This window comes from Oncorhynchus gorbuscha, linkage group LG04 (genome assembly GCF_021184085.1).
Source record: "Oncorhynchus gorbuscha isolate QuinsamMale2020 ecotype Even-year linkage group LG04, OgorEven_v1.0, whole genome shotgun sequence".
NCBI lineage: Eukaryota > Metazoa > Chordata > Actinopteri > Salmoniformes > Salmonidae > Oncorhynchus > Oncorhynchus gorbuscha.
In genome coordinates this window covers 61,130,558-61,156,292 of record NC_060176.1, presented here as the reverse complement: position 1 = coordinate 61,156,292, position 25,735 = coordinate 61,130,558, and the positions used below count along the sequence as shown (strand labels likewise).

The window sequence follows — 25,735 nt, the reverse complement described above, 5'->3', positions numbered from 1 at the left end:
TAACATTAGAGATTAGGACAATCACGTGGGTTTTGCATTGTTTATACATGAACACCCGCTGAGAAATAATGGGGTCAGATCTAGACCACCCGTGTGTTCCCCTATTCATCTGTCAAAACATCTGCTCTAATTTACCCTGTCTGTGAGGACTAGGAGATAACGTTCTTGAAGTAATATTATATCGTTGAAAAGCTTTATGAAACTATGTAGACTCAAAGCGAAGGAAATACTCACCTACGTCACACATCATGCTAAATAACAATGGCGTTATCATCCTCAACCAATCGATGTTTATTTGTAACAGGTTGCTGTTGACGTCAGCAACGTGTGGCGTGCATTCCAGGGAGGAAAGGAGGTGGCGCAATCGGGCCCGCGCTCTGCTCGAGTGTGTATTTAGGATATTTTGCCGAAGCCTGAGGTTCTGCAAAATGCCTCCGGTGTAAAGTGGCCAACAATTATGGGGAGCCGGGACCCCGCCTCAACCGGGTGGACAGACCGACTGCTATTGAGAGTTCGTCAGGGCGGTTAATGTGGGGACAAAGCACACTGTGGACCGACAATCTTTACTTCCAAGATAGCCAGCAGCAGACAGCAAGAGGCTCGTCGTCAGCTCAGCTGCAGAGGAGGCGGCACTGTTTGTAGGATTAAAGCGAGAGCTTGGTGTGTACGGTTTAGGAGAGGTGGTCTTCCGAGTGTGAGGGAAATTTGAGTCAGATAGGTTAGCTATTGCTGTGATTTTTAATAACTATAATATATATGCCTACCAAGGAACCCTATCTATGGAGATATTGTCGACACAGAGAGGATCCGGTCAGCCCGACCCAGTGACAGAGTGGGTTCAACCGGAATAAATCAATTGGGTAGGCTAATATCTTATTTTTTTGTCCGTCGGGCGGCGATGTCATCTTCCTGCCTCGACCTGCACACATCTAAGGCTGCGATTTCAGCACCACCCGAGCTGGACAGCGACTGCATGGAGCACCCCGTGGATCAGCGCAACAAAACCCCACAAGAAAAGGGAGGATTTCAGGGCCACTCGCTGCTACACACCGGCTCTGGAGGCCTCGGGATGGCGTTGGAAGAGGAATTAGCCATGCTTACTGGGGAGCAGGACGACGAGGAGGAGGAAGAGTTGTCCGAATTGGAGACGCCTGTAATTGGACAGAATACAGACTTGTTGTCGCTCTTCCGTCAAAAAGAAAAGGACTTGGTTTTAGCTGCTAAACTAGGCAAGGCTCTGCTAGAGCGTAACCAAGACCTGACTAAGCAATATGAGAAAATTAACAAAGATCTTAACGATAAACTAGAGGTAAGTAGCTTTACACTCACTGCCAAATACTGTATAATCGCGATTCTGTCCTTCCAGATCTGTTTTTCAGTTCACGGTTGTTTGGCCATCCTTTTTGTCTCAGTAAATTCATGTGGAGTTAAGCAGTGTATATAACCATATTCAATTGATTAGGACTGCCCTCCATTATTGTAGTGCTATTGAGCAGATGTCACATTGTAAACAGTTTTTTCAGACTGTCTACAATTTACAGCTAATCTCCATACAGTGTAATAACATTATGATGCCTCTCTCATTAAAACACTTGGGCACAAAACACTGCTCTAACAGCAGACTGAAGTCACTCAATTCTCACAATTACTTTTTATTTATATGCTTTAACTGTCATTACCTGACACTGACAAGTAGCATTGACACAGGTGGAGAGGAGGTGTTCACAACATCTTGATGTGTCACTAAAGCCCTGAAACCCCATAGATGTCTGTTGCATTTGTTCACGCTGACAGCAGAGCTTTTGTTCATCACATCTGAAACCCCCCACTCAGCACGTGGCCTGAAGTGGAACAATGACTAATCCCCTGTTCATGTCCAATGGAGATGGCCTACTGTATCTACTGTAGGCTACATCTGCTCAGGGCCCTGATCTCTAACAACACAGCACTACGCTATTACCCAATGAACAGTATTCATCAAGCAATTTCAAAGCTTTTTAGGGGCAGATAACATTTTTCGTTATCCTTTTACAAACCTTGTTTTACCACCCATGTTTTATTCCTGACACGCCTCTTTGTTCATGACTGATCACCCAACATGCTCTGGGCTACATCATGTGTGTAACCAACCATGCCACCCATCCCAACCCCCCATACCCTGACCCCCTGGTTCTCTCATATTATAAGCCCACACTCATATCCCCACCCCCTGCCTAAGCTTTATAAAGCCGTGGATTGAAAAGAGCAGAAGCTTTGTGCTATCCTTTCACAATCCAATGTCTATTACTACTACTACTAGTCTCAGGCCTAACCTGGTCCCTCCAGTCCAGTAGCATCTCTAACCCTGTCCCTTGTCTCCCCTCAACCACAGCATCATGAGCAGGAGAAGCACGAGCTGCGGCGGCGGTTGGAGAATAGGGAGGGGGAGTGGGGGGACCGCGTGGCGGAGCTGGAGATAGATGTCCAGCAGCTGCAAGGAGAGCTGGAGCGCCATCAGGTCCAGCTGAGAGAGGCAGACCGCGACAAGTCCACGGCTATGAGGGAGCTGTCAGAAGAGAACCACTGCCTTCTGGAGCAACTTAACCGGGTGAGTGGAGATAACTATCTGTCTGTGGACCTTTTTGTCTGTCTGTAGACCTGTCATTCGGTTTGTCTGTCTGTCTGTGGACCACTGGGCGTCAATATTGGATGTCTCAGTCTGCCGTGTTCATGTCTAGAGAGGGTACAACTATGTTCTCAATCTCTTTCCCCATGTCTCTCTATCTATCTATCTATCTATCTATCTATCTATCTATCTATCTATCTATCTATCTATCTATCTATCTATCTATCTATCTATCTATCTATCTATCTATCTATCTATCTATCTATCTATCTATCTCTCTCTCTCTCTCTCTCTCTCTCTCTCTCTCTCTCTCTCTCTCTCTCTCTCTCTCTCTCTCTCTCTCTCTCTCTCTCTTTCTCTCTCATACAGATCAATATATGCTTAGTCATCGAAAATGGAACATTCACCTCTTAAATGCTGAATCATGTAGAATGATTTAGGCGCAATAATACTTAGACAACCCTCCTATCCATATTGATCAGTAACTACAAGCTGTTAAAACAGATTTGATGTTTTAGGTAACAAAATGTTTTGATAACCTACATGATTGATGGGATAAGAACCGAAAAAAAATGAGAAAGAATGATAGGATGACAGGGAGAGTAGAGGAGGTAAATGTTCAATCAGGGCACATCCACTTTGTAAAGAGTTATGGACATGTGTCAGGAGAAGCTTTCATTGATTCAACTCTATGGACAGGCTGGATTGATGGAGGTGAGCAACAGTGCCGTAGGCAATACTGTTGATTAGACTCCCCTAAGAAGCTGGATTGACTACACCCCGAATTCAGATCACTCAATCCTAACTAAAGTGGGAGGCATTGCCCTGACAATCTGACTAGCAGAGTGGTCAATTCCTTTTAGGCATAGATCCCAAAGGGAAACGAATGGAAACACCGGCCAGGAAGGTAGCAGACAGCTCATCTACCAACTTGAGTCGAGGTGCAGCAAAAAAATCACATGAATATCTGAAAAACTATTTTTCCTAATGGACATTCATTCCAGGACAGAAACACCCCATGTTTCCATTCATTCCATATACTCTACATCAACAGACTGTCAGAAATTATTTTACTGCTGCTCATTTTACCAATAGCATACCAGGCTGAGACTGATAGGCATGGCGTCACATAGCTGTTTCTAAAAGAGACTAGCTTTCCAGTGACGCGAGGGCCAGGGAAATGCTTTTGTGCGAGTTGAAGGGACATATTGATACCTTTAATCTGGGTATGTTATGGCTGTTACATGGAGAAAGCTGTGTGTTGACTTCAGTCAGAGGGCCAGTCTAATTTTAATAGCCGGAGGAGCTTCAGATGTGGACATATGCGGGAGTTGCCTGCTGATGTGCTCTGGTGACACCAGTGACAGTGTTGTGGGTGTGGGTGACAATGCCTTTGGTGCGGTGCTGTCTGTCCTGGGAATAGATGTGAGCTGCAGTCAGGCAGATGCTGCTTCCTTCCACAGCCCAGCAGGGAGAGAGCTAGCTAGTGGTCAATGGCTGTTTTTAGCCCTCCTGACCAGGGCTGCAGCACCGCTGGGTTATACAGACCTGCTTCGCCTCTCATTGCCATCTCTGATCAGATTAAGGTGAAATATATGTCAACCACCATCAGTCTGACCAATGAGGGGGCCCTGAACTGGTCTGTTGCTATGGATCCTGCTAGGTACGTAATTAAGTTGCAGTTGATTTAAAAGCAGCCTTGGTTAATATGAAATCGGTGTAGATGGGGGGGGGGTTTACGAGTGCTTATAGAGAGTAAATCAAATCAAATCCAATCAAATGTATTTATATAGCCCTTCGTACATCAGCTGATATCTCAAAGTGCTGTACAGAAACCCAGCCTAAAACCCCAAACAGCAAGCAATGCAGGTGTAGAAGCACGGTGGCTAGGAAAAACTCCCTAGAAAGGCCAAAACCTAGGAAGAAACCTAGAGAGGAACCAGGCTATGTGGGGTGGCCAGTTCTCTTCTGGCTGTGCCGGGTGGAGATTATAACAGAACATGGCCAAGATGTTCAAATGTTCATAAATGACCAGCATGGCCGAATAATAACAAGGCAGAAGAGTTGAAACTGGAGCAGCAGCACAGTCAGGTGGACCGGGGACAGCAAGGAGTCATCATGTCAGGTAGTCCTGGGGCACGGTCCTAGGGCTCAGGTCCTCCGAGAGAGAGAAAGAAAGAGAGAATTAGAGAGAGCATATGTGGGGTGGCCCATCCTCTTCTGGCTGTGCCGGGTGGAGATTATAACAGAACATGGCCAAGATGTTCAAATGTTCATAAATGACCAGCATGGTCGAATAATAGTAAGGCAGAACAGTTGAAACTGGAGCAGCAGCATGGCCAGGTGGACTGGGGACAGCAAGGAGTCATCATGTCAGGTAGTCCTGGGACATGGTCCTAGGGCTCAGGTCAGTTGAAACTGTAGCAGCAGCATGGCCAGGTGGACTGGGGACAGCAAGGAGTCATCATGTCAGGTAGTCCTGGGGCATGGTCCTAGGGCTCAGGTCCTCCGAGAGAGAGAAAGAAAGAAGGAGAGAATTAGAGAACGCACACTTAGATTCACACAGGACACCGAATAGGACAGGAGAAGTACTCCAGATATAACAAACTGACCCTAGCCCCCCGACACAAACTACTGCAGCATAAATACTGGAGGCTGAGACAGGAGGGGACAGGAGACCCTGTGGCCCCATCCAAGGACACCCCCGGACAGGGCCAAACAGGAAGGATATAACCCCACCCACTTTGCCAAAGCACAGCCCCCACACCACTAGAGGGATATCTTCAACCACCAACTTACCATCCTGAGACAAGGCTGGGTATAGCCCACAAAGATCTCCGCCACGGCACAGCCCAAGTGGGGGGGGGGGGGGGCAACCCAGACAGGATGACCACAACAGTGAATCAACCCACTCAGGTGACGCACCCCCTGCAGGGACGGCATGAGAGAGCCCCAGTAAGCCAGTGACTCAGCCCCTGTAATAGGGTTAGAGGCAGAGAATCCCAGTGGAAAGAGGGGAACCGGCCAGGCAGAGACAGCAAGGGCGGTTCGTTACTCCAGAGCCTTTCCGTTCACCTTCCCACTCCTGGGCCAGACTACACTCAATCAAATGACCCACTGAAGAGATGAGTCTTCAGTAAAGACTTAAAGGTTGTGACCGAGTTTGCTTCTCTGACATGGGTAGGCAGACCGTTCCATAAAAATGGAGCTCTATAGGAGAAAGCCCTGCCTCCAGCTGTTTGCTTAGAAATTCTAGGGACAATTAGGAGGCCTGCGTCTTGTGACCGTAGCGTACGTGTAGGTATGTACGGCAGGACCAAATCAGAGAGATAGGTAGGAGCAAGCCCATGTAATGCTTTGTAGGTTAGGAGTAAAACCTTAAAATCAGCCCTTGCTTTGACAGGAAGCCAGTGTAGAGAGGCTAGCACTGGAGTAATATGATCAAATTTTTTGGTTCTAGTCAGGATTCTAGCAGCCGTATATAGCACTAACTGAAGTTTATTTAGTGCTTTATCCGGATAGCCGGAAAGTAGAGCATTGCAGTAGTCTAACCTAGAAGTGACAAAAGCATGGATTAATTTTTCTGCATCTTTTTTGGACAGAAAGTTCCTGATTTTTGCAATATTACATAGATGGAAAAAAGCTGTCCTCGAAATGGTCTTGATATGTTCTTCAAAAGAGAGATCAGGGTCCAGAGTAACGCCGAGGTCCTTCACAGTTTTATTTGAGACGACTGTACAACCATTAAGATTAATTGTCAGATTCAACAGAAGATCTCTTTGTTTCTTGGGACCTAGAACAAGCATCTCTGTTTTGTCCGAGTTTAATAGTAGAACGTTTGCAGCCATCCATTTCCTTATGTCTGAAACGCATGCTTCTAGCAAGGGCAATTTTGGGGCTTCACCATGTTTCATTGAAATGTACAGCTGTGTGTCATCCGCATAGCAGTGAAAGTTAACATTATGTTTTCGAATAACATCCCCAAGAGGTAAAATGTATAGTGAAGACAATAGTGGTCCTAAAACGGAACCTTGAGGAACACCGAAATTTACAGTTGATTTGTCAGAGGACAAACCATTCACAGAGACAAACTGATATCTTTCCGACAGATAAGATCTAAACCAGGCCAGAACATGTCCGTGTAGACCAATTTGGGTTTCCAATCTCTCCAAAAGAATGTGGTGATCGATGGTATCAAAAGCAGCACTAAGGTCTAGGAGCACGAGGACAGATGCAGAGCCTCGGTCCGATGCCATTAAAATGTCATTTACCACCTTCACAAGTGCCGTCTCAGTGCTATGATGGGGTCTAAAACCAGACTGAAGCATTTCGTATACATTGTTTGTCTTCAGGAAAGCAGTGAGTTGCTGCGCAACAGCCTTCTCTATTTAGGATTTGAGAGGAATGGAAGATTCGATATAGGCCGATAGTTTTTTATATTTTCTGGGTCAAGGTTTGGCTTTTTCAAGAGAGGCTTTATTACTGCCACTTTTAGTGAGTTTGGTACACAGCCAGTGGATAGAGAGCCATTTATTATGTTCAACATAGGAGGGCCAAGCACAGGAAGCAGCTCTTTCAGTAGTTTAGTTGGAATAGGTCCAGTATGCAGCTTGAAGGTTTAGAGGTCATGATTATTTTCATCATTGTGTCAAGAGATATAGTACTAAAACACTTGAGTGTCTCTCTTGATCCTAGGTCCTGGCAGAGTTGTGCAGACTCAGGACAACTGAGGTTTGGAGGAATACGCAGGTTTAAAGAGGAGTCCGTAATTTGCTTTCTAATAATCATAATATTTTCCTCAAAGAAGTTCATGAATTTATCACTGCTAAAGTGAAAGTCATCATCTCTTGGGGAATGCTGCTTTTTAGTTAGCTTTGCGACAGTATCAAAAAGGAATTTCAGATTGTTCTTATTTTCCTCAATTAAGTTAGAAAAATAGGATGATCAAGCAGCAGTAAGGGCTCTTCGGTACTGCACGGTACCGTCTTTCCAAGCTAGTCGGAAGACTTCCAGTTTGGTGTGGCGCCATTTCCGTTCCAATTTTCTGGAAGCTTGCTTCAGAGCTCGGGTATTTTCTGTGTACCAGGGAGCTAGTTTCTTATGAGAAATGTTTTTCGTTTTTAGGGGTGCAACTGCATCTAGGGTATTGTGCAAGATTAAATTGAGATCCTCAGTTAGGTGGTTAACTGATTGAGTATTGTATTGATCAGGAATATTGATCAGGCTTGCGTGATTCACTGCTGACGGATGCCAGGAAGACCTCCTGTGTAATAAAATGAATGAAGTCAGCCATGGTAATCTCTCTGTTACTAAGCAATGGCCTGCTTACACCACAGCTCTGAGTACACATCCTCCTAGGGAACCCACACCAGACTCTGGCAAACCTCCCAGTAGTAGCCACCAGAGAAGCACTAAATCATCTGCACTCACTTTGTCTTTCCCCATCATTCCCCCTTGTACTGCACCAGCCTTATTAGGATTACTGCCTGCCTGCCTGCCTGCCTGCCTGCCTGCCTGCCTGCCTGCCTGCCTGCCTGCCTGCCTGCCTGCCTGTCTGTCTGTCTGTCTGTCTGTCTGTCTGTCTGTCTGTCTGTCTGTCTGTCTGTCTGTCTGTCTGTCTGTCTGTCTGTCTAATGACATATTCTTTGTAGCAGCATTAGTAGAGACACGGATGCTGACTGTTTTATCTATGGACAGACCATTTAGTCTGGCAAGGCTCACTACAAAACAAGCAATACATTCATTTCCAAGATTCTTTAAGATCTATTCTATAAGATCTATTCTTTAAGATCTATTATTTAAGATCTATTCTTTTAGGTCTATTCTTTTAGATCTATTCTTTTAGATATATTCTTTAAGATCCATTCTTTAAGATCTATTATTTTAGATCTATTCTTTTATATCTATTCTTTAAGATCTATTCTTTAACATCTATTCTTTTGTATCTATTATTTAAGATATATTCTTTTAGATCTGTTCTTTAAGATCCATTCTTTAAGATCTATTCTTTTAGGTCTATTCTTTTAGATCTATTCTTTTAGATATATTCTTTAAGATCCATTCTTTAAGATCTATTATTTTAGATCTATTCTTTTATATCTATTCTTTAAGATCTATTCTTTAACATCTATTCTTTTGTATCTATTATTTAAGATATATTCTTTTAGATCTGTTCTTTAAGATCCATTCTTTAAGATCTATTCTTTTAGATCTATTCTTTTATATCTATTCTTTAACATCTATTCTTTTGTATCTATTATTTAAGATATATTCTTTAAGATCTATTCCATAATGTAAGCTCCATTCTAACCGGGCCACTCTGGACACATTCACTGGGGACCAGACTCAGACACATGACATGAGTGCCACATGTGTCCACTGTCATCCAGTCTAAAATAAGGCACCCCCCTGTGAAGGAGTGACAGAAATAAGTGGTAATCTGTTGCAGGCTGCAGTCATGACAGTGGAGTGCCTGGAGAATGGCTAGAATCCTATCGTGTCTGACAGCTCTTCCAATGGCCATTCTCAAAACAAAGCTTTGAAGATTACACTCACAATAATAATGCACTTTCATAATAACAGATTAGAGGGAGGAACCAATATTCTGCTGGAACCAAGTCTCTGATTGGATGCAGCAGGAATGACCTTGGTGTGGTGGGGCTGGCCACAGGAAGTGATGTAAAACGCAGTGTGTAACATGCGGCACTGAAGGGATTAGGTCATAATCCTCTGTAATAGCCTTTTTTATGCATTCAATCAGCAGCCAGAACAACAATACTACTCCATACTGCACTCACAGCTAATTAAAAACTGTCACCCTGTCTGTGTGTGAGCCATTGACCCTCATGTTAAGGGACAGTGCAAACCTGCCACTAATACACTAGGACACAGGAGCCATTCTCCTATGAGCTAGACTTAATTCTATGAGAGCCACACAAGTCACTGACATATTCAACAGCCACATACTGTAGAGACACAGACACTTACTACTCATACAGACTCAAAGAAGCACAGACGTAAAAACACACCTAAACCCAGTGGTGTCTGCTGGTCTGGTAAGCTTGGCTGGCCTGGGGTGTGAGTTTGGCCAATCCCCTGAGGCCTAATCTGATCAGAGTGAACCAGCGAGGAAGGAACATTTCTCTAATTGCATTACAGCACACATTTAGAAAGGGGTAGACCTGACTCCAGCACAAATGCCTACATCTTTTAGGTTATAACCCTGATCAAATCAAAACCCCAAATCTCTGGCTACGCCAAGATGATCAGACACCTACAGCTCCTCCATTGACCTTATTGGAGCTGCTTGTTTTAAGGTCAGTGTGTAATAATGTGCTGTGTGGTTACTAAGACCCCCTTAAGGCCTTTTGTTAGGTCTATGTATGTGTACACTGAGGCTCTGCATTACACTATGATAAACTCATAGAGCTCAACTAACGGTAATGAGCTACCATGGGCCACTCTGTTGTGCTCTGCTCTGCTCCATGACTACCTATCACTGTATAAAACACCTAGGTGAACAACACAGACACTGGGCATCTTCCAGGCCATCAGTTGTGATGAGGAACAGAAGCATCAGGTCTAGAATGGATCCTAAGGCTGTAAAGGGACAGAGGACACCTGCTGCTGCTCCTGCTCCCTCCCTGCTGCTACTGCTCCCTGCCTGCTGCTGCTGCTCCTGCTCCTGCCTGCTGCTCCTGCTCCCTGCCTGCTGCTCCTGCTCCCTGCCTGCTGCTCCTGCTCCCTGCCTGCTGCTCCTGCTTCTGCTCCCTGCCTGCTGCTGCTGCTCCTGCTCCCTGCATGCTGCTCCTGCTCCCTGCCTGCTGCTCCTGCTCCCTGCCTGCTGCTACTGCTCTCTGCCTGCTGTTGCTGCTCCTGCTCCCTGCCTGCTGCTACTGCTCTCTGCCTGCTGTTGCTGCTCCTGCTCCCTGCCTGCTGCTACTGCTCCCTGCCTGCTGCTGCTGCTGCTCCCTGCCTGCTGCTACTGCTACCTGCCTGCTGCTACTGCTCCCTGCCTGCTGCTGCTGCTCCCTGCCTGCTGCTACTGCTACCTGCCTGCTGCTCCTGCTCCCTGCCTGCTGCTACTGCTCCCTGCCTGCTGCTGCTGCTCCTGCTCCCTGCCTGCTGCTACTGCTCCCTGCCTACTGCTACTGCTCCCTGCCTGCTGCTGCTGCTCCCTGCCTGCTGCTACTGCTCCCTGCCTGCTGCTGCTGCTCCTGCTCCCTGCCTGCTGCTACTGCTCCCTGCCTGCTGCTGCTGCTCCTGCTCCCTGCTGCTACTGCTCCCTGCCTGCTGCTCCTGCTCCCTGCCTGCTGCTGCTGCTCCTGCTCCCTGCCTGCTGCTCCAACTCCCTGCCTGCTGCTGCTGCTCCTGCTGCTCCTGCTCCCTGCCTGCAGCCATCAGTGGTGCTGACATTCAGAGCTTCATTGATAACGTTAAACTGTGTGTCTGTAGTGACGCCTCTAGCACTGAGATGCTAGTGCCTTAGACCACTGCGCCACTCGGGAAACTGGAAGACTGACTTATATATTGTTTTAGTTCATGGCATGACTTGCATCATATAGATCCATAAACTAATACACTGTGTGCTATGACTAAGGAAAATGCCAGAAACATGGCCACCTAGACACACAGCTCCATCAATCCTGTCTCCCTCTCTCTGGTTGCTATGACAACCTGGGTGTAATATGTGAGCTTTCATGTGTTACCATGGGAATGTGCTCTCTGTGGCACTGTGTGCTGTACAGCCAACCCAATGTCAGGTTGTAACACAGATCCACCTGACATGTACACACATGGACTTGCAAGTCATCTTCAACCATATGTGTATAATAGCTTGTGCTGTACAGTATGTTCTGCATCTTGAGGAGAGGGCAGAGAGAGAAAGAGGGAACAGATAAAGCCATTGGAAATCACTGATTTAATTACCAATATTAAAAATGAAGAGGATAAAAGTGGTAAATCCCTTAAGGATCCGCCTACTCCCTCTCAATTCCACACCCATATGTGTAAGCAAAAACATTAGACTGGAAACCACAGAAACTGCTATGTTCTTGTATTAAAGATGCTATGGATTAGGACTGTATGTAGGAAAGATATAGCTCCTCTCCTATCAAAGACTACTGTAAATTAAAGGGTTTTGAGAATGTTGTGATTATCCCTTTGAAAGATCATGGCTTGGCACAAGGTCAATGTTCCCTCAAAGCTGTGCGCGTGCGCCACCTCCTCCAGGACTGCGGCGCAGAAGAAATACCATACCGCGCAGAGACGCAAGAGATTGAACTTCAATGAGTTCGCCCCATTAGTTTGCACTATATAGAACAACGTTTTTTCTGTGATCGAATCAACATTATATCAGCCCCCTTTCAATGCAACAAACCAAACCAAATCTAACTTTGAAAGACTGAGTTTGTGATTTTGTTGTATGCAGAATCAAAGCGCAACGGAGTAGAATTATGTTGGTGGTATTTCAATCACCAGCGAGTGAATGCACTTTTCAGATCAGAGCGCAGAGCCGCGCGTGTGCACATTTGTTGATATTCTTTGCTAGTTAGCAAGTTATTAGCCCAGTTATAGATAAGTATAGGCCAGCAATGGGGAGATACTGCTTCCTACAAGAGCACAACACGTGTAGTCTTTATTTCAAGCTGTCTTTGAAAAGCATGTCAGATAAAAAGCATATGTCTTAATTAAATGTGAGGTGTTGAATTTTGAGACAAGCTTGAATATGCAAATAAGCCAATAGGCAGAGGGGTAACCGACATGATCTAATTATCTGTATGGTAATAATAATTATTTTGTATTTTGTAAAGTCGGTTCTTGCATCATAGAACACAATACAATGACATTTACAGTCACCTGTTTGGCCTATGGCCAAGTAAAACATCATGAACTAATGTCAAACCCTTCATAATGTAAAAACCTTTTTAAAAGTCTCATGCAATGTAGGCCTGTACTGAACACCAGGCTACTGTAGGCTATATCATAGAAATCAAAAGCTATTTCCATCTGAAAATGTTTTGGGATTTGCTCCATTGGTTTTGTTGGTAGACCTACATTATGCTCCAATAGCCACAATAGCCTGTTGGCTACTGTCTAAAACTGTAAGGGTACAGCCTCAGTGTTCACTGTAAACGTGCGCCGGAAGTTGCACAAAATTCTCACAATGTTCAAGTTTCTGCTCACAAGACCAAACATTTGCTCAGTGCACCAGGAAATTAGAGGGAACATTGCACAAGGTACTGTACCTTTGTGTCTTGACTCTGGAGAAAGAATTAGCATTTATGCTTGTCTCTCAGCATATTGAGCCCTAGTTTTTGGCCTGGATTCTGTTGCAGTAGTCCAATTTCCCCCATGCACTGATAATGCTTGATCTGAGATCTGAGGACTTTATGCCCAGGTTAAGAGGAATATCAATACATCTGGCAACACAGTGAAATATCCTGTTTTTCCTCTGATCTCAATCTGTCAGGCGCAGTGTGACACTTGAGTCAAATGTCACATTCCCACTGTGACTGGGCTCTGCATAGACCTCCACTGAGGAGACAGATACATCAGCCAGTTTAGCAGAGATGAAGAGCTGTATGCATCTTCCTGGCCTGGTTAGGAGAATGTGAAGCACATTCAGAATGGCAGAGTAGAGCAGCTGTGTTTAAATGTCTAAGAATACATCAAACTAATTATGATTCTGCATTTGGTATAGGCTATATCATTCCTCCCATGCATCACTGGGGACAACTAGGTGCCATTATGAAAAAGGGGTACATAGAAGTAGAATACTTGTAGGAGTGCCACAACAAACTGTTTCTTATTTGTGTAAGCATAGTGCACTGACCAAACAGTGTTATGACACGGCACAGATTTGAGTTTTCAGGTTGTTCTCCCCTTAGTCTCCCACACAGAATACATACAAATTATAACCCCTCTCTAAGTTACTTAAGGACACAAGTGCATTCAAGTGTGAATGGAACACACTCATTTTTCCTCACCTATAAAAGCTTTCCAAAAAGCAGGGTGTAGTGCAGATTTATGAGTATAAGCCTTGTATTGTTACACAATATGGCATGCTAGTTCCACGAATCACCAACAGATGTTCAGTGGGGAAACCATACATCTCAACTTAATCTCTAACTCACTTACAGCAGACTGTAGTAGAAAAGCCAACTCTGTTTTGTACTCAGACAGACAGACAGATGGATGGAGAGCTCTGTCCAATTGCATTATACCTGTAGGTCTAAAACAAGGATAGAGCATTAGAGAGTGGCTGTGGCTTCCTGTTCTTACCTGTCCCATGCAGTCACTACTCATGAAGGCGTCACCAGTCCTCACGGTGGCCAACAATTCAACCGCTGACTGAAAGATCCTATAAACATCGGACTGCCACCTAGAGGCAAACATATCAAACATCTGCCCCGGATATAGAGTATCAGTAGCAAACAGATGTAGAGATATGATTCCACCTGGTTGTTATTTGTCAGAGCTGGTATACAGCTGACCTTTGATTGTTTGTTTGACCGGGGGGCGGCAGGTTAGCTGTTAAGAGTGCCAGTAACAGTTGCTGGTTTGAATCTCTGAGGCAACTAGGTGACAAATCTGCCAATGTGCCCATGAACAATGCACTTAATCCTAATTGCTCATGTAAGTCGCTCTGGATAAATGACTCTGCTAAATGACTAAAATGTAAATTATTGTTGACAGGAATCAGCCTGTTGGATGAATGTTTTGTGGAATTTCTAATGAAGACAGAGATCTATTATATATCAAAGTGTCATGATTATGGGGGAATACTGTAGTCAGAGGTGTACAGACAGTATATCACATCTCTATATTCTCAGTAATCCAGGGCTTTGTCTATCTTGACATTGACCTGTTCAGTTAAATTGGCCTCCAGTGAATAAATCAATAATTGCTTTGTTATATGGCAATTATATTTCTCCTCAGTGCAGAGGCTGGAGGGGAGTAAGTGAAGGGTATCAAGGATTCAACCATCTGTTGCCATGGCAGTGATGATGATCATTAGAGTCTGGGCTTCCTGAGTGCAGCCTCACTTATGCTAATGAGGTTCTGTTGTTCTGGCTTTGTGATCGGCACGCGACCGGAAGGCAGTGGGTTGCTGATCAGAACAGTCCAATGAGCTCGGCCAGGGAAGGGGGCCGTAGGGACCAAGGTCTAAATGGAACATTCCAGATGTTAAAGATTGAGTTATTCAAACCTGTGCTTTTACAGGAACAGTTCTGCTGTGCAGCTGGATACCAGTTACAGGAACACTGTGGTGACTCAGAGGTAACAGTGTGTCCAATCAAATACCACTCCGAGCATTACTGTGTTGGGTACTGACTCAGAATGTTTCTCAACATGGTACAATGTGAAGTATGTGAGTGGAGTGAGGATGTGTTGTTGTGAGAGTACTGAACTGTTCTGAATTATGACTTTACAACCCTACCGTTATGGACCTTGTATTACATGTGGAAGATGTTGATATTTGTCATCTAGTAATGCCTTTCTTAATTGCCCCTGAGGCAAGTTGTATTGGATTCTATGAATAACATGTTATACAATTATTTGTTAATGTATTTGTGCTCATGCTCTGTGTCTGGGGTGTGTTTGTGTGTCTCCAGGCTACAGATGTGGAGAGGCAGCTGTCCGCTCAGGTCCACTCATTACGGGACGACTTCAGAGAGAAGAGCATCTCTACCAACCAGCATATGACACGACTAGAGAGCCTACAGGCTGAGGTGAGACTAGAGAGCCTACAGGCTGAGGTGAGACTAGAGAGCCTACAGGCTGAGGTGAGACTAGAGAGCCTACAGGCTGAGGTGAGACTAGAGAGCCTACAGGCTGAGGTGAGACTAGAGAGCCTACAGGCTGAGGTGAGACTAGAGAGCCTACAGGCTGAGGTCAGACTAGAGAGCCTACAGGCTGAGGTCAGACTAGAGAGCCTACAGGCTGAGGTCAGACTAGAGAGCCTACAGGCTGAGGTCAGACTAGAGAGCCTACAGGCTGAGGTCAGACTAGAGAGCCTACAGGCTGAGGTGAGACTAGAGAGCCTACAGGCTGAGGTGAGACTAGAGAGCCTACAGGCTGAGGTCAGACTAGAGAGCCTACAGGCTGAGGTCAGACTAGAGAGACTAGAGAGCCTACAGGCTGAGGTGAGACTAGAGAGCCTACAGGCTGAGGTGAGACTAGAGAGCCTACAGGCTGAGGTGAGAGGCTGAGGTCAGACTAGAGAGCCTACAGGCTGAGGTGAGACTAGAGAGCCTACAGGCTGAGGTGAGACTAGAGAGCCTACAGGCTGAGGTGAGACTAGAGAGCCTACAGGCTGAGGTGAGACTAGAGAGCCTACAGGCTGAGGTGAGACTAGAGAGCCTACAGGCTGAGGTCAGACTAGAGAGCCTACAGGCTGAGGTGAGACTAGAGAGCCTACAGGCTGAGGTGAGACTAGAGAGCCTACAGGCTGAGGTCAGACTAGAGAGCCTACAGGCTGAGGTCAGACTAGAGAGCCTACAGGCTGAGGTGAGACTAGAGAGCCTACAGGCTGAGGTGAGAGTCAGACTAGAGAGCCTACAGGCTGAGGTCAGGCTGAGGACTAGAGAGCCTACAGGCTGAGGTCAGACTAGAGAGCCTACAGGCTGAGGTCAGACTAGAGAGCCTACAGGCTGAGGTCAGACTAGAGAGCCTACAGGCTGAGGTCAGACTAGAGAGCCTACAGGCTGAGGTGAGACTAGAGAGCCTACAGGCTGAGGTCAGACTAGAGAGCCTACAGAGGAGCCTACAGGCTGAGGTCAGACTAGAGAGCCTACAGGCTGAGGTCAGACTAGAGAGCCTACAGGCTGAGGTCAGACTAGAGAGCCTACAGGCTGAGGTCAGACTAGAGAGCCTACAGGCTGAGGTCAGACTAGAGAGCCTACAGGCTGAGGTCAGACTAGAGAGCCTACAGGCTGAGGTCAGACTAGAGAGCCTACAGGCTGAGGTCAGACTAGAGAGCCTAATAAAGGTTATAAATAATAAGTTAACAAATATTGCCCAATCAGTTTTTTCTCCTTTTCTATCAATCATTAAATTTCTCCCTGTTCCCCTCCTCTAATACCGTGACTGACTCCTTCCTCTTGACTGGAGCAGCAAGGGCTAGAAGTGAGTGGTTATATTGGTTTGTCTGCATGCTGCATGTCGCATGTGTGTACATGTCCCACTGTACTGCTATGGAGCATGAGATACTGTATGTTTCTGTCTGTGAAACATTTATCAGGAGAATACACAGTCATATCAGTAGTGTGTAATGTCAGCCATCTAGCTTAGGCTCATAGAATGATAACATTACAGATATATTATACCTCTCAGCCTTTAAAAGTAGGTCTTATTGGAGAGGAGTAACCCTCACTGCAGAGACTGCACTGTAATTGGGGGAAAAAGCTACCGCTCTATATTTAGCTCAGATATACTGCAATGTCTGGGTGTTCCCAGGGTTGCAACGGGTGTTCTTCATTTAAAGTGACAAGGATGGATATGTTACAGTACTGCTAGACAGAGAAAATCACAGCAATGTCAACCAAAATATATGAAGGGCATGCAAAGAACATGAATCTACAAAGAAGTCCACATGGTGGCAAAGAAGTCCACATACTGCGCTGTAAAGTAGGTTACCAGATGTAGGCCAAAGCATGGAAGGGGGATAATGAGAAAGAACAAGAACAGACGTTTGTTTCATGGATTAAGCTGCTCAGGCTGCCACCGAACATATTACAAACAACTCTCATTGTATCACTAGAAATGTGCAGTGTTTGTGCAATGTTAGCCTTCAGTCCGAGGCCACTTTATAGACTGATGAAGGAATAAACTGTTATCGGGTCCATTTGGACTATCAGCTTTACCACGGAGACATTCCTGTAAATGAGGGTGGCAGAAACCTCCTACGCCTATGCTAGGCAACAAACATTTTTGGATCAGGGGGAGTACTTTAATCTTCTGGAACATTTTAAATCCTAAGAGTCAGTCAGGAGAGAAACAGATTTATAGAGGCTAACACTGAGTGCAGATAGCTACCAGAACAAAACAAAACAACGTCTTCACTGTCCTAGGTTCCCATAGCACAATGTGTAACTTGGCTATTGGGGTTGTGTATCTTGTCAGATTAAGATGCTGTCGGAGCGTAAGAGAGAGCTGGAGCGTCGGGTTAACGCTGTGCTAGAGGAAACGAGCTACTTCAGAACACTGTTGACGACCTGAGGGAAAGAACGCTAGTGCTGGAGAAACATCACCACGAGAAGGACTTACAGGTACGATCTCTTTCACTCTTTGTACAGTGCCATAATATTCCTGTATTATGCATGAACGTGTATATGGGTTTATAGACATGTTCTGTAGGTGTGTGTGTCTGAGTGTGTTATGTTGATCTGTATGGTATCAGTGCTCTGTGTTGACCACTGTGTTGACCACTGTGTTGACCACTGTGTTGACTACTGTGTTGACCACTGTGTTGTCTACTGTTTGTTGTCCACTGTATTGCTACGTGTGTCCAGTTACGACAGAGCCAGCTGGAGCTCCAGGAGGTCCGGGTGTCCCACAGACATCTGAGTGCCCGTTTTGAGGAGCTCACAGAGGAGAGAAGTCTACAAGGCCTCAGCCCACACCCTGCCAGCCTACTCTGTGAGATAGAACAGAGCATGGAGCAAGAGGAGCAGGAACAGGAGAGGGAGCAGGTAAATGCATGCACAAGCACAGACACACACACACACACACTCTGCTTTGTGAGATAGTCCTAGATATGATATCAGTGATTCATAGTGTATTATAAACAGTCTTTTCTAAGCTGCTCTCCCTCATTGTCTCTAGCTTCGTCTCCAGCTGTGGGAGGCCTACTGCCAGGTGCGCTCGCTTGTCTCCCACCTGCGGGGCAACGACATCACAGACTCAGCCCTGTCCACAGACTCCTCCATGGACGAGTCCTCAGAGGCATACTCAGCGAAGGACATTCCCATGGGGAGCCTGAATGCCAGTCTATTGGAGCTACGCAGACTCACACAGAACCTGCTAGACGGAAACGAGTCCACGGTACTGACCGTCACACACAGATATACATTGTAGAATAATAGTGAGGACATCAAAACTATGAAATAACACATTTTATATTTGAGATGTTTCAAAGTAGCCACCCTTTGCCTTGATGACAGCTTTGCACACTCTTGGCATTCACTCAACTAACTTCATGAGGTAGTCACCTGAAATGCATTTCAATTAACAGACGTGCCTTGTTAAAAGTTAATTTGTGGAATTTATTTCCTTTTGAATGCGTTTGAGCCAATCAGTTGTGTCGTGACAAGGTAGGAGGGGTATACAGAAGACGGCCCTATTTGGTAAAAGACCAAGTCCATATTATGGCAAGAACAGGTCAAATAAGCAAAGAGAAATGACCAAAAGTCCATCATTACTTTAAGACGTGAAGGTCAGTCAATTCGGAAAAGTTTGTGCAGTCGCAAAAACCATCAAGCAGTATGATGAAACTGGCTCTTATGAGGACCACCACAGGAAAGGAAGACCCAGAGTTACCTCTGCTGCAGAGGATAAGTTCATTAGAGTTACCAGCCTCAGAAATCGGCAATTAACTGCACCTCAGATTGCACCTCACAGAGTTCAAGTAACAGACACATCTCAACATCAACTGTTCAGAGGAGACTGCGTGAATCAGGCCTTCATGGTCGAATTGCTGCAAAGAAACCACTACCAATAAGAAGAAGAGACTTGCTTGGGCCAAGAAACACGAGCAATGGACATTAGACTGGTGGAAATCTGTCCTTTGGTCTGATGAGTCCAAATGTGAGATTATTGGTTCCAACCGCCAGGTCTTTGTGAGACGCAGAGTAAGTGAACGGATGATCTCTGCATGTGTGGTTCCCACCGTGAAGCATGGGGGGGGGTGTGATGGTATGGGGGTGCTTTGCTGGTGATTTATTTAGAATTCAAGGCACACTTAACCAGGATGGCTACCACAGCATTCTCCAGCGATACACCAACCCAATCTGGTTTGCGCTTAGTGGGACTATCATTTTTTTCCCAACAGGACAATGACCCAAAACACACCTCCAGGCTGTGTAAGGGCTATTTGACCAAGAAGGAGAGTGATTGAGTGCTGCATCAGATGACCTGATGACCTGGTTTGGGATGAGTTGGACTGCAGAGTGAAGGAAAAGCAGCCAACAAGTGCTCAGCATATGTGGGAACTCCTTCAAGACTGTTGGAAAAGCATTCCAGCATTCTCCAGTGTTTGTAAACAGTGTAAATGTAAACGAGTACTTTATAGCCTCATAACATGGTTAAAACAATGAGTAGGTGTGTCCAAACTTTTGACTGGTACTGTACATATGAAAATACTGACCAGATATACCATACAGATATTTAGTTCCTCCATATATCCAATAAAGAGTGTGCGATATTCAGTACACACTCAAAACAACTCCAGATGAATTGAGTTGAGTTTGACCTGAATTCACAATATAATGAGTCTATGTGTGTTGTGGTTGTGTGTGAGCAGGGTTCTCGCCGTAGTGACGAGGAGGCTCTGGAAGACCAGGTTCGAAAGCTTGGGGAAGAGCTGAGAGGAGTGAGAGAGCTGTACCAAGCAGACCAGGATAGAACACGGAACAGCCAAGAAGAGGTTCTACAACTCCATAATCAGGTACTACTGCACACAGAGCTTGATCATCACTGTTGTTCTCCAACAAGATCACTTCAACACAGCTTTGTTATTCAAGCTAGACACAGATGAAATGTCTTACTCACGAGGTTGACAATGTGTCTGATGAGTGTCTCCTATGTCATTCCTCCCCTGTCCTGAAGATGGCGATGCTCTCTGTGGAGATGTGCTCTGTACAGGAGGAGAGTGAGCGTATAAGGGCCATGTCTGAAGCACGAGACCCCAGTGAACAGCTCCAAAGTGCTATACGAGACCGAGATGACGCTATTTCCAAGTAAGACCATAAAACATAGCACATTTGTGGGGCACAACTACATTGTATGTTTATCCTGTATGTAATAGGCTAGCATATAACAACAATGAATGGTTTTACAGTCATCTCCCGAATAAGCAGGCCAGTCATAAGCTCTCATTCAGCATAATGAGAGCATAGAATCTAGAGAGGTGTTGTCTGTCTCTAAGCTGTGTGTCTGTCTGCCTAACAGGAAGAAAGCGGTGGAGATGGAGCTGGCCAAGTGTAAGATAGATATCATGTCTCTGAACAGCCAGCTCCTGGATGCCATCCAGCAGAAGCTGAACCTATCACAGCAGCTGGAGGCCTGGCAGGTGGGTCAGAGGTCAGGGATCATGAGGGGGCACACTAGACCACTCATAGTATGAGTTATTTCATTTGAATTTTTGATTATTTAAAACACAATTCAGCCACACATGTGGATACACTGTATTTAAAATAATGGAGGATAACACAATAAAGTTGAACAACTTATTTCCATTGTAGTCCTCTGACTTATTTCCATTGTAGTCCGCTGACTTATTTCCATTGTAGTCCTCTGACTTATTTCCATTGTAGTCTGCTGACTTATTTCCATTGTAGTCCTCTGACTTATTTCCATTGTAGTCCGCTGACTTATTTCCATTGTAGTCCGCTGACTTATTTCCATTGTAGTCCTCTGACTTATTTCCATTGTTGTCCGCTGACTTATTTCCATTGTTGTCCGCGCTGACTTATTTCCATTGTTGTCCGCTGACTTATTTCCATTGTTGTCCGCTGACTTATTTCCATTGTTGTCCGCTGACTTATTTCCATTGTTGTCCGCTGACTTATTTCCATTGTAGTCCTCTGACTTATTTCCATTGTTGTCCGCTGACTTATTTCCATTGTTGTCCGCTGACTTATTTCCATTGTTGTCCGCTGACTTATTTCCATTGTTGTCCGCTGACTTATTTCCATTGTTGTCCGCTGACTTATTTCCATTGTTGTCCGCTGACTTATTTCCATTGTTGTCCGCTGACTTATTTCCATTGTTGTCATCTGACTTATTTCCATTGTAGTCCGCTGACTTATTTCCATTGTTGTCCTCTGGTTGTTACTGAATAGACGGTCAAACTGAATGGACTGTCAAACTGAATGGACTGTCAAACTAAATGGACTGTCAAACTGAATAGACTGTCAAACTGATAGATAAAGTAACAGATACCATATGAATGTGTATCTGACAGCTCATATGTGTACGAATGACAAAACGTATGAATGATTACGTTCACACAGCAATTACCATTCTTAATGTGTACTGTATTTTTTCATTAAATACGAGTATACTAGTGGACTGAAATGTACAGTTGTAGGTTTAGGTGAAAATGTGTATATGGTGATCTTTTCCCCACCACATCCTGTCCTCTCCTCTAAATTTCCACTTTCCGAAGCGTGTGTATGTGTTAACATGTACGATACTGTACGTACCCGGAGTTGCCAAATTACACGAGTGTCTGAAGTACTAATTCACTCCTCAATGAATTTCAACCTTGGGTTTTCATTGAACATACAGCAAACAATTAAGCAAGTTGGGCTAGTAGCTAGCTAACTAAATTGAGGACTCAGAATATGACTTTCCCATCCCTCCCTCCCTCACCCGTAACTAGCAGCTCTTTCCTCTCTCTTTCCCTGGCTGCAGTTTGCCTCCTCAGGGCTCTTTACTGTGTGGCTCTTGTGGTTTCTGATCTAGTGGCCTTTCTCAGCTTCCGTACCACCCTTTCTCCCCTGTGGTACCCCCCCCTTCTGCATTAGAGGTGAGGTGTGCCATCTCACCCTGGTTCTGTCCTGTGCGACTCTTCCATGCCACGCTGAGCCATTCCATGCCATGGCCTGCTGACTCAACAAAAATGCGCTCACCCATTCTAAGCCATTTGATCACCCAAAAATACCCACTTCCAAAACCACCCACTTCCATGCCAATCTGTCATCCTCCTGCCTCCTGTTTCTCTTCTCTAAAACCCCCTGTGCTCTTTAACATCCCCTCACATTCATTTTACCTATCTATCACTACTGTGCTCATCCTCTCTCTCTCTGTCACTCATTCATTCTGTCTTTCTCTCTCTTAGGATGACATGCACAGTATGATTGATCAACAGCTTATGGAAAAGCACCAGGAGGAGTGGAGGGTGACCCCCTACACCCTCGCTGGGCCCTCTGGGGGTCGCGGGGGCCCCTCCGGCCAGTCCTCCAGACGAGCCAGTCGTCTCTCCGATGGAGACAAGAGGCTCTTTTCCTTCTTCAAAAAGAACTGAGTGCCTCTGGACTGGCCCAAGTGAACACGAGAGAAAAGAACAAGAAAAAGAGATGGAGAAAGAGTAAAGGTAAAGCCAAAGACAAAGGGTAGGCTAAAGAGGGGGGCTAAAGAGGTTCAGAGGTCATTTGCACTTTATCTGTCCCATCACGCCCTTCCTTACAGACCCTTGAATGAGTAGCACTGTATGACACCCCCAGAGGCCTTGGCTACAATCCCATAAACACCCATTGGGCTTACATGAACAGGGTTACATATATTACCTCCAAAGAGGTCAGTTCCCCAGTAGTGCCTCCCAGCATCTTTACCCCACTGCCAAAACTCCAGACTGGGACTGTATGCATACAGTACGGCTGACTCCTGTGTGCTGTCACAGGCCAAGGAGTCTGGGGAGAGGGTGTTCGATATGGGACTCACCAAGGCCTTGGAGTGGAGGGATTGGGACGGTGTGGCAGGGATCTGGGTAAGGGCGAGAAGGAGAAGGACCAGCCTCTGGGTGGGAAGCAGCATTGTTACAGCTAACTCAGACATGTTCTCAGGTTTATTCATGTGTTCAGGGATTTACAAACAGGCCTTATTCCCAATCAATACAGTCCAATAGATGGATTTCATTCAATTGGTATGAACTTCACAATTATGATCATGCCAATGCATTGGTTAATAGTTAAAGGTAGCTCTAACACAACACACCAAAATCACAGAACTTCTGCATTCACAAAAATAAGACAGAAGTGTATATGTCCAGATCAAGCCACAGTAAATCATATCACTTGTCTTTCTGTATATCGATCATAAATTTACCTCAGATCATACTCAATACTGACTGAGCAACCACAGCATGACAAAGTGACACTTACATTTACCAAGCACTGAATGTATCGAAACCAGTCAAAGTGAGTATGGGTCTATCTCAGGTCCATGGACATTTCTACACAGGCCTCTTGTCAGTCTCTGGCATCTAAATAAACCTCTAGGCAGCTGTCGTTAGTTGCAGCCTCTATCCAGGTGGACTTCTACAGTTAGAATGTCACGTTTAGCATACATTTGACATACAGAAAGTGATAAGAAAACTGTATTTTCAAACATTGTCTGTACAATGGCCATGTATCTTCCTCCTAGCTGACCAAATCCTCACAACTGTTTACATTAGTCTAGGTTGAGAAAGGGGAAGTCAAAACGGTCTCTCAATACGTCTGCAGTGCCTAACTTTGGCAAGTCAAAGGCATCCATATTGTGTTATAGTTAACTGTCAAATGACCATTCATTGGAACACAAAGTAACCTACTCAGTCAGCTACCACCAATCGAGTTCCACAGGAAAACCTATTGACATGGCCTACAGAGTGCTTTAGTTATAGTATCACAGTAATAGAGACAGTCTACTGCCATTCCCATTGCTTCAAAGCTTATGATAGTGGACACTTTATTTCCTAGCTTTTGGGCTTCCATTCAGGCCAGTCAGACTCCATATTTGTAGAGCGTGTGCAGATAAATGTGATGCATCTGAAGCCTCATGGCGCGAGACTGGCACGGTCCTCTGACCTCTGTGTGTGTATTGGACGTCATATCTCAAGCACCTGAGCAAACCTATGCAGATGTCTTCTCCCCATCTCAATTGGTTAGGTTGTTGAGTAGGGTAAACACAAAAATGGTTCTTTTTAAAGAGTTGAGAGTAGGTTGGGATGAAATCAATAGATTTATAAAGTCATACAATGAAAGTGTACTCTTTCTTTTTAGATGGATACTTTGTCCCTGTAGTTTTGTTTTGTGTTTTGAGTGTTTATACACACATGGGGATCTCTGTGGAAAGGGAGAGGAGGGGTGAAGATTGGAGTTTCTAAGTTCTTCATGTGACTGTTCAGTTCTGTCCAAGCAATAAGTCATTTTAACTTTCACGCAAATCACAGAATATTGTCGAAGGTAGAGTTATGCTCTTGTATCACGAGTTAGGATTCTGTGAGTCAGTCGACCAATGTTTGAATCAAGTGTTCACCAGCAAGCCTACAAAAACAACGGCATTACCAGTTTGCTTCTAACAGGGGTTCTGGGTAGTACTGACATTTTCTACAAAGTAGGATTTGCTTCAATAGCCTTCACTCCAGCCCACAGTTACACTCTTAGATAAAAGGGTTCGAAAAGGGTTCTTCAGCTGTCCCCATAGGAGAACCCTTTTGGTTCCAGGTAAGACCCTTTTGGGTTCCATGTTGAACCATTTTCAGAGGGTTTGACATGGAACCCAACAGGGTTCTATAAAGGGTTCACCTACGGGGACAGCCAATAACCCTTTACGATTCTTGATATAACCTTTTTTTCCTAAGAGTGTAAAGGAACGAGTTCTGCCAATTTGTCTGTAGTCTAAGCAGCTGTGTTGTTGTATTGATCTGAGGGAATGGTTAAGGGGGTCTAACACCAGTAGCTGGTCAGCTCGGAAAGGCACTAACTGGCGACATTATTATATTGGGCAGGAAGCCAACCACACACAGCTAGACTGCAGCCTCAGAACGGAGTGATGAGAAGTATATTCTGCAGGCCAAGCTAGAGGTTGGTTGAACATGGAACGAGCATTTACCTTTATTACTAACGGGATCAAACAACACTTACCATGACCAGAATGTTAGTTCTCATATCCTTGTCTTCTTCTTGAACTCAGCCTCATGGCCTGTTGGCACCAGGTGTTCCTGGACATGGCCTCTGGTCTACAAGTTTGGCCATTCTGTTCATTCAGGGGGTTGGGGTGGTCGGTTCAAGAGCTCTGGCCTGTAATTTACATCCATGCATTTGTTTATTCAGTTTAATGTTGTGCACTCTTCATGTATATGTTATGTCCAAAATTACTGTCAATTGTATTGTTTCCATTTTCCATTTGCAAACTCTTTTTAAA

The 25,735-nt window shown here is 45.1% G+C and overlaps 1 protein-coding gene across 1 annotated transcript; it reads left to right on the top strand.

Moving 5' to 3' along the window:
• Window positions 1-364: 364 nt before the first annotated feature.
• On the top strand, window positions 365-25,735 carry LOC124034411 (BICD family-like cargo adapter 1). Its single transcript, XM_046347586.1, is given in 11 exon segments — window positions 365-1,309; window positions 2,372-2,587; window positions 15,223-15,339; window positions 17,732-17,789; window positions 17,792-17,877; window positions 18,121-18,300; window positions 18,434-18,652; window positions 20,130-20,273; window positions 20,435-20,565; window positions 20,777-20,897; window positions 22,671-25,735. Coding segments are annotated over 11 exon segments (1,869 nt in total). The 5' UTR covers window positions 365-898; the 3' UTR covers window positions 22,857-25,735.